We start from the raw sequence: 9,959 nt of genomic DNA on the forward strand, positions 1-9,959 counted from the left end.
TGAAACCGATGATGAAACTTAATCATGATGTTGAAAAACTGCAGCAAACAAACGCATCAATGGGAGAGGACAACAAGCTGGTTTTACGGATACACGTACGTCCTTTAACTTCTGCCCGTCTGGCATCCGTTGAACAAAATCGACACATATTTGTGGCTCGTTTTAAGAATAAAGATGTCGCCGGCCACAAGTTCCAAAGCGCCAAGCTGCACCCGTGCTTCCAAAAGCATGACTATTCTAATTCTAATTTGTTTAAGGCGCTAACCAAAAACAGATTAGCCTGCCGCATACGTTGTGGAACCGCAACAACGTTGTCATCTCAGTCGTCTGCAGGAAGCTCGGATTGGAACGAGTGGCGGATGCGACAGATAGCAACATAAAAGTGATTTATATCGGAAAAAGACAGGATGACCCAGCAAAGCTTTGCACTTTTAAACTACTAATCGTCTACGCACCCACAGCTCGCAAAATATGAAACTGCGTACAAAGGTTGAGTTTTTTATACTGTAGAAAAAACTCAGATATTTATTTAAATTTGAACGACAGCTCCTTGAAAGATACCCCTGATCCAGACACTTGTAACCGTAGTTTCTTTCAGCTGTTAAAATGGTTCATATGCCTTCATCCTCGGCCTCAACGATTAGGCTAGGGAGGGAAAGTAGCAGCTGTTTTTGACTTTCTTCCGAGAGGGAAGAAACCAGAGGCGCAAAGAACAAAAGTACTAGTGTCATGTTAATCCATTTCCGCTAATCCATGTAAGAAAGGGCCCCACTCCCCCAGTCTACTACCTAGGCGGCTAGGCCGCTGCCCGCTAGACGCCGCCTCCTGCTCGCGCAGCGCATGCTTCCAGCAAAGCAAAGCAAACATCAGGAAGAAACCGAAGATTTTCCCTGAACACTCCGCCCATCGCTTCTTCTTGACTTTCCCTTACAAATCCCTCACCTCTGCCGGTCTGCCCCTCTATCTCTCCATCTCGAATTTCCCTGAACTACTCCGCCCATCGCTTTCTTGGCCTTCCACGCGCGCCGTTCGATTCGCCCCGAGAAGCTGTCCGGCAGGCATGGCCGAGGAGACGAAGCAAGAAACTGCCGCCGCCGCTGCCGCTGAGGTGGTCGCGACGGAGGCGGAGAAGAAGGTGGAGGAGGTGGAGGAGAAGGCGGTGCAGGCGGAGGAGAAGGTTGACGAGGCAGCGGCCACGGCGGCGGAGGAGGAAGAGGAGAAGAAGATGGAGGAGGCGGAAGCGGAGGCTGGTGCGGACGAGGCGGCGGTGATTGAGGGCAGCACAGGGACGTTCAAGGAGGAGAGCAACCTGGTGTCCGAGCTCGCCGACCCCGAGCAGAAGGCGCTTGCCCAGCTCAAGGAGCTCGTCGCCGCCGCGCTCGCCAGCGGGGAGTTCGATCTGCCGCCGCCGCCGCCGGTGGCCCAGCCGGACACGGCGACTCCCGCTGACGACGAGGCCAAGAAAGAGGAGCCTAAGGCCCAGGAGGCGGAGGCGAGCGAGCCCAAGACAGAGGCCCCCGAGCCAGAGGAACCCAAAACGGACGCCCCGGCCCAGGAGGAGCCCAAGACCGAGGAGCCCACGAAAGAGGAGCCCAAGACGGAGGCGCCGGTGGTGGCTGCCGCCGAGGAGCCCAAGGCCCCGGTGGCGGCCGAGGAGGCCGAGCCGGTGCCGGAGACGGAAGAGAAAACCGTCGTGGTCACAGAGGAGGAAGGCACCAAAACCGTGGAAGCCATAGAGGAGACCGTCGTCCCCACAGCGTCCGAGCCGGATGCGGCGCCGGCGCCGGCGGCGGAGCCGAAGGAGGAGCTGATCTGGGGTGTGCCGCTGGTGGGCGATGACGCGCGCACGGACACGGTGCTTCTCAAGTTCCTCCGCGCACGGGAGTTCAAGGTGAAGGAGGCCATGGCGATGCTCAAGGCGGCGGTGCTGTGGCGCAAGAGCTTCGGCATCGACGCGCTCCTGGGAGCCGACCTCGGCCTGCCGGAGTTGGAGAACGTGGTGTTCTACCGCGGGGCTGACCGCGAGGGACACCCCGTCTGCTACAACGTCTACAGCGAGTTCCAGGACAAGGAGCTATACGAGAAGGCCTTCGGTGACGATGCCAAGCGTGAGCGCTTTCTGAAGTGGCGCATCCAGCTCCTTGAGCGTGGCATCCTTCAGCAGCTGGACTTCTCGCCCAGCGGCATCTGCTCCATGGTGCAGGTCACTGACCTCAAGAATTCGCCACCCATGCTCGGCAAGCACCGCGCCGTCACCCGGCAGGCGCTGTCGCTGCTCCAGGACAACTACCCTGAGTTCATCGCCAAGAAGGTATACTTCTTTCTTCCTGGTCGAATTGTTTCGTAATCCTTAATCCAAAATTCGGTATCATTAGCACAAGCATTAAAATCTTCTACGCTTTCTAAGGCAACTTTTTTGTGCTTTCAGTGGATTGAACTTAATTCATCTGGTCTTGTGCATGTTGCGATATTTCTTTTTGTCTAGCTAGTTAGCCTAGTATGTCCTTGGGGAAGTTGACTAGTTTCTTTCTTGTACTCGCTAGACACTTATTATGGATGGAAGAGAGTAGTACTTTTAGCTCAGTAATCTAACTAGATATGGTGCAAGTATGCTGGGGTGGTGGGATCATTTCTCCTCTAGTTTTTCCTCTCTTTCTTGCTTGTCCTTGCTATTGAAAATTAGACTGGAGTGACTTCAGATATACGATGAATCGAGTGAACTGAACTGGGATTGGTTGGATCATCGACTATGCAGGTTTTCATCAATGTGCCATGGTGGTATATCGCGGCAAACAAAATGATGAGTCCGTTCCTTACGCAACGTACCAAGAGCAAATTCACGTTTTGCAGCCCAGCGAAGACCACAGAGACCCTTTTCAGGTTTGCACACGACAATATCCGGTCTTCTCTTTCTTTGTAGAAATACGCTTTCTTACAATCTTCTATATGGTGTTGTTTGCCTTAATGTGATGCAGATACATCGCACCGGAGCAGGTCCCTGTCCAATTTGGAGGCCTCTTCAAAGAGGATGACACTGAGTTCTCAACATCTGATGCTGTCACCGAGCTCACTGTCAAACCTTCATCCAAAGAAACCATTGAGATTCCTGCTACTGAGGTTGATCACTGTTCTTCTATCCTGTCTTTTGTGCGAATTTACATTACAATGGTAGAATAAATAGCAATTGTTGGTTTTTATGAAATGTGTTATTGTTGTAGAATTCCACGGTTGTGTGGGAGCTACGTGTGCTTGGATGGGAGGTGAGCTATGGTGTGGAGTTCACCCCTGATGCAGAGGGTGGCTACACCGTCATTGTGCAAAAAACGAGGAAGGTGCCCGCCAATGAGGAGCCAATCATGAAGGGCAACTTCAAAGTTACTGAGCCTGGCAAGGTTGTACTCACCGTCAACAACCCAACATCAAGGAAGAAGAAGCTACTGTATCGATTCAAGGTCAAGAGCTCCACCGAATCCGCTTGAGGTTCCGCTTGCTGGCTCTACAGATACAATCACCAACCAGGTCCACAGGTCCATATCACCACCATTTGAACATGCTGCTTGATAGAACAGAAAAGATTTTAGATGCCAGTTTTGTGTTTGGTTCTTTAATTGGCTTGCTGTTTCTTGGGGGGTCAGATTTGTATGATTTTACTTAAACCAATGTGAGCTTGTTCTATGAGATAGTTGTGATCAGAAGCTGGGGAAGTATGGGATGGTGATGGTTCTCAAGATGAGAAGTTTGGGAAGGACCTAAGAACTGTTGCAGATATGTATATTGGTCTGTACATGGTATCTATGGATTCTCTCTTTCATGAACATGTTAATTTTGAGAAAGTCTCCCTGTTCTGTGGTCACCAGTACCATGTTACTCCCCATGTTGTTCTGCTCCTCCCTTCTGTTCGCACTTCGCATCTGGCAATGATCTCGGACAAATGTAGGTGCATGTACCCTATTTGCATCATTTATCTGCAACCAACTGCCATGGCTGCAATGAACCAGGTACTATCAGCCAGGCATACTATCAGCCCTGTTTGGGGCATGCGGTTTTTTTTTACTGAAACACTGGTGCATTCCTAATCAGGTAAAAAGGGCATCTTTTACATCCCAAAAGGATGAATCACCCTGAAAATGAACAAACAAAGTGTGCAGGCAAAACAGAAAAGAAGCATATTTTCAAGTGTTTATGCCGCTACTAATGATGACCATCAGCCATGCTTCCATGGTACCGTTAACAAAAAGTTAAAGGCCCAAGCAAAAGCAAGTCTTGGCAAAGCAAGCAAGCAGAATGTGTGTGCGCGCCTGTGCAAGAACTTTCCTTTTGACTACACAACAGGTTCATAAAAACCAAAAGCAGAAGCCACCACAATGACCACATTATACAAGTCCAGCTTGCCATGATTCCTCTATGTACCTGGAAGAATCCTTTTTCTCTCCCTCTCTGAATAATGGTGTCTCATGTAATTAGACAGGACTGCCTTAGTGTGTACTTCCTCTGTTTCATAATTATTGTCTCAAATTTGCTAAAAAAAATGGATGTATCTATTCCTAAAAGGCATCTAGATACATGTAATATTTCGATAAGAATTATGAAATAGAAGAAGTACATATTTATTTATCTAGAGCCCTGAGATTTCCATGATCGGGGAGAAAACCTTATGATTGCAGGCATTGACAAGCGGCACTGCTAAATTGTCATGCCATGCTGTTTTCTCCGCATGACCTGGTCGGGAGCGGCCGTGACCAGAATCTACATGTGTTTTTATCATGAGATTATGTAGGTCTTTGCCTACCTATGGCTAGGTCTGAAAAATGTGTAATGCAAATAGATTCTTTGATGCATGGCAGAACGTCCGTGGGCGTGGAAGCATCAGCACGCATGGTGGTGAATTTTGAAACGGGGAAGAGCCGTTAGGTGGGTCTTAAGTCATGGAGACAGAGGTTTCTGTTCCGCAAGGCCGTCGGAGCCTACAACCTTCGTTGAATATTCATCGTTGCTATCTTCTACCTAAACGAGATATGTGTGCTCACGCATGGATGGGCTAGAGAAACCCAGAACTGCAACCTGCAAAACCTGGAAACACGCAACTGTATGTGGTCACTCCTGGAACAGTATGGAGTTTTCGCTAATTCACTTTTTTTTATTAATGGAGTTTTCAGGATTAGAGTAACTCCAACATTTACCCTAAGTTTCCCCGGAAAAAAAAATACATTTATCCTAAGTTTGGATCTCTACTAGACTGTATGATGTGCTTTGCTGCGCCGTGAACAACAGTGTTCTCTTATGCATTTAGGTCTTTGCCTGATTACTGCTGATTTGCTGAAGGAAGGAAACGTGAAATACGACGCCCTTGTAAAACCCTTCTACAACTTCTCAGAGAAATACCAAAACAGTATTTAGAGTGTTTACTAAGCATCTGATTAGAGGATAGATATTGCATCTCAATCCAGCACGACAAAAGTCCAACATTACAAAATATCACCACATCTATATTACAACTTCTAGTCGGCTAATGTTTGCAGAACGCTTTCATAGGGTTCACAATCACACCCTATAACATTAGGAAGATCTCCTGCACGCTATAGGCCATCCTTGTGAATGTGAGGGATCTTGTAGCCATTGACTCCACCAATCTTCATGACCTTAATTAAGCAGTTTTGTAATGTAAGGAAAACCATGTTGATCTTATCGGCATCATAGGCCTACTTCACGTTGTTGATTAGCTCATCTAAATTGTTAGAAACGAGCCTATGTGAGATGGACTGTAGTGCAGAAAATAGATCAAGGTCTAAGATATTCATATCCGACGAGTTTGCCGGTTGTTGCATAAGGCGAATAACTAGATCTGTTTGGAACAACATTAAGGAAACCTGTGTCATCACATGGGACATGTGAGGGTGCATTGTCTTGCTGGATCCATATAATCTCACCGACGAGCTCTTGAGGCCAAACTGCCTGAATAGACGGTAGTACCTCCTGGATCAAAAACTCCCTCGATGTAGAACTATAACTTTTAGTGTTTTGGTGATTAGAGTCCCTCTTGGACAGTTATCACTACTCCTTGTTGCTGGCTCCTAAAACAAACAGACTCTAACTTGAGTTCGTTTGATTATTTTAGCCAATGCCCTGAAGAGTAGTGATAACCGTCCAAGAGAGACTCTAATCACCAAAACACTCAAAGTTAAAAGGTCTACATCGAGGGAGTTTTTGATCCAAGAGGTACTACCGGCTGTTCAAACGGTTTGGCCTCAAAAGCTCATCCGTGATTTATATGGATCCAGCAAGACAAAGCACCCTCACGTGTCCCATGTGATGACCCAGGTTTCCTTAATGTTGTTGGCCAAACAGGTCTAGATATTCGCCTCATGCAACAACCCGCAAACTCGCCAGATATGAATATCTTAGAGCTTGACCTATTTTCTGACTACAATCCATGTCACATAGGCTCGTTTCTAACAATTTAGATGAGCTAATCAACAATGTGAAGTAGAAATATGTCGTACCAGTGGCTCACGGGGTCCCACTGATACGGGACGCGTGGGTCGCCAGTGACGAAACCCCGTCAGGAAGGCCTCCCGGGAAGCGACAAGCCCGGGAAGCCTGCCTCAAGGAGGCGGCCTTTAACGAAGTTAAAGCAAATGGCCGAGTACAAGATGCTTCCGGGAACCCCGGTCCCGGGAAGCCGAAGGAACGCCTCCCGGCAGCTAGCAGGTGCGCTAGCCGGTAGGATGCACCCCAGCAACCCGTGCTCGGGCATGCAGGCAGGACCCGCAGAACAGTGAAGACAGGACAAGACAGCGGGCGCAGTGCATTTAATGAACCGAAAGGAGTCTTATCGGTGACTACCCTAAGAACCATTTTTTTTTCTACCGTGTACAGTGGACCGAGCGCTGCATGGGGTCCAGCATGAATGAACAAAAGTGTATTCCGTGTGGCTGTGACAAGCGTCTAGGCAACGTGTCACGCTGCATGCATTGGCACCTGTGGTATCCCCTTGTATATAAAAGCAGGATCAATGCCACCGGTCAAAGGGTTCCAACCCGAGTGATTAGAACTTAGCACAACGTTGACCTAAGTAGCCAATCCGGGAACTCCCCGAGTGATCTGTACGCACTCAAATTTGTGAATACAACTCAAAACAGGACGTAGGGTATTACACCTTCGGGTGGTCCGAACCTGGATAAAACTCTTGTGTCTACACTTCGTGTCTATCGTCACGCCGGCAATCGCCGAAGCGATCACCTCGCCCTCCACCGAACCAAAAAAGGGATGCTCGTCATCCCCGGTGCCGGAGACCGTGCTCCGACAAAATATGATGCCCATGATGCCAATAAGATCAACAGGGTTTTCCTTACATTACAAAACTGCTTAATTGAGGTGACGAAGATTGGTGGAGGCAATGGCTACAAGATTCCTCGCATGAACAAGGATGGCCTGTAGCATGCATGAGATCTTCCTAATGTTCTGGGATGTGATCGTGAACCCTATGAGAACGTTCTGCAAATCTTAGCCGACTAGAAGTTGTAATAGATGTGGTGACATTTTGTAATGTTGAACTTTTGTCATGCCGATTGAGATGCAATATCTATCCTCTAATCAGATGCTTGGCAAACACTCTAAATATGGTTGCATTGCATTATTTCTCGCATTATCAATCCACTGTTGCATTGCATGAAAATTAGAGGCAATGGATACCAGATCTCACATTATTTATCCACGGTTCCTCAATCATACTTAGCACAATATCTCAAGAAAAATAAAGAATCATCCCCGACAGATCACAAAAATCACCACTTTATTACATAAAAGATCACAACAATCACCACAGATTTGCCACAGAAATTCAAATCCCAACTTACTCAGCTACTTGCAAGTATTCTTGGCGACATGCACACCACCATACCCAACGCTAGTGTTGTCTTGCACAGCACCATGACTGGCGGCAGCCGCTGCGGTCGTCTTGCTCAGCACTTTCCCATCGCCGGGTACAACACCGCCCTGCCCAACACCTAGCCCAATGCCGGGTACAGAACCGCCCTGCCGAACACTGTCTTCCTCATCATCGTTAGGATCTATAAGCTTGGCCCCGCAACCGGTCCGCCACCGGCGGTGGGCAAGCCAGAACTGATGTAGACTAAACTTGGCTGCACGAGCATGGTTGCGTTTTGCATCGCGATCCATCACCACAACCCTGACGAGCTGGCCGGTGCCGGATTCCCCTCCTTCGCCCGCTACTCCACCCGCTGCTCCTTCACTCGCTCGCTCCTCCTTCGCCCGCATGGCTGTGGTGGGCACGAAGGGCTCCCAATGTGCTTATATGTACCGGCCGCAATGGGTGGGGATTGGAGGTTTACCGACGGGATCGATCCGATTGGAGCCTAGATCGATGGGATCAACAGGATTGGGGGTTGCACCATCGATGAGAGCTTGGGGAGAGAGATTGGGTGGAGATGGGAGAGGAGAAGAGGGAATTGGGGACCATTGGGGTGCTGGGCTGATTTCGAGGCAGAGACTAGCGGGCTGAATGCAAAATGTACATCACAAAACGAATACGTACACTTATTTCAAGAAAAGATCTGGAGGCAGATTTATACTCTTATCCTGGTCATAGTCTAAGTAACTTAAGTAGTAAGATAAATGGCAACTAAGTATTTTGGTGACATGACATGATAATAAATGAAGAAAAAGAGTGAGGTGGTAACTAGATATGTTACCATAAGATCACACAAATCAAGACACAATGAGTCTACAAGATAATTAATGACACAATGCATGACACCACACAAGAGTTACTAACCACTATGGAGGTAGGAACTTATACTAGTAACATATGCATGTTACTACTCTAAGTTACTCCCCACTATGACCAGCCTTATGCGGATGGAGGGAGCAGTTGGTATGGACAGGGGTTTAAATGATGAAGAAGGTGACGGCTTAGCTCACCCGAGCAGTTTCTATGCCGCATTTGTAGAGCAATCATGATCAATTAATGCTTGAATACGTGAACTGGGTTTCTTGTGGTGGAACCAATCCACATAGGTTCAAGTTTTAAACTTGACATGGATGTCACATCGTGGTCTGGTTCCTTGTGGGGGATAATTCTAAGATTTAACCGGTGCTATTCTTTCAATGGTAAGTGACGTACCTGTCAACAGCGAGGCGTCTGCGATGACTTCGTCAATCTCTCAGTCTATCAGAGGTGCTCATAGAGGTGGGTGTGCGCTCGTAAGGGTGAATGTACGCGCGTGTTGTGAGCGTCAGCGGTTGTACCGTGTTTCTAAAAAAAATTAATGCTTCAATACGAGGGACCATATCTGGAGAATTTGCGGAGAGTTTGCACCCCCAACAGGCAGGCGAGCGACACGCAGTCGCTTGGGAAGGCAGGAGGCGCGAATCGATCGTAGGGCAAGGGCGGCGCAAGGGCGCAGGAGACGAGGCGCCTAACGGGTTGGACACAAGGGGTCTCAGTCCCTTCGGAGGGAAGGCGGCACGAGTCGATTGCAATGAAGGGGAGCGGCACGGGTCAAAGGTTCGACAGATGCGCAAGGGACGAGAGCACAGGCAGCAGAGCCAGAGGCATCGGGATTTTTCCCAGGCAGTTTTTTTCCCGGATGCTCGTCTGTTGTGCATAGGTGGCATGTGGCCTTGGCCCAAATTTTATGGATTTTTTCCCCTACGCGCTGGCGAAGCCATGTTGCGAGAAAGGGTCACGGAAACAGGGAATACATAAAGAAACGGAACGAACAATACATATGGCGGGAATGCTTTGGTGAGAAAATGGGTGACGTGGCTTCACGAGAGGCCGGGAAAATCAGGCAGTGGGTTTCTCTACTTAGATATAAAGGATTGATAATGCCAACGCGAGTAGGAGAAAAGAGAAGAACGATGTTACGGTGATTGCGGCCATTCTTGACCCTTGGTTTAACCGTTTAAGTTGACGCTTATGGACCAACGTATGGCAG

General features: G+C 48.5%; 1 protein-coding gene across 1 annotated transcript; it reads left to right on the forward strand.

Annotated features, from left to right (window-relative positions):
* The first annotated feature begins 741 nt into the window (after positions 1 to 741).
* Positions 742 to 3,867, forward strand: LOC100843870 (patellin-3). Its single transcript, XM_003568349.4, has 4 exons — positions 742 to 2,311; positions 2,756 to 2,880; positions 2,976 to 3,117; positions 3,219 to 3,867. The coding sequence occupies exons 1-4, from the start codon at positions 1,061 to 1,063 to the stop codon at positions 3,477 to 3,479; spliced, it is 1,779 nt and encodes a 592-aa protein (XP_003568397.1). The 5' UTR covers positions 742 to 1,060; the 3' UTR covers positions 3,480 to 3,867.
* The last annotated feature ends 6,092 nt before the right edge of the window (positions 3,868 to 9,959 follow it).

The sequence above is a fragment of the Brachypodium distachyon genome, chromosome 2 (assembly GCF_000005505.3).
Source record: "Brachypodium distachyon strain Bd21 chromosome 2, Brachypodium_distachyon_v3.0, whole genome shotgun sequence".
NCBI lineage: Eukaryota > Viridiplantae > Streptophyta > Magnoliopsida > Poales > Poaceae > Brachypodium > Brachypodium distachyon.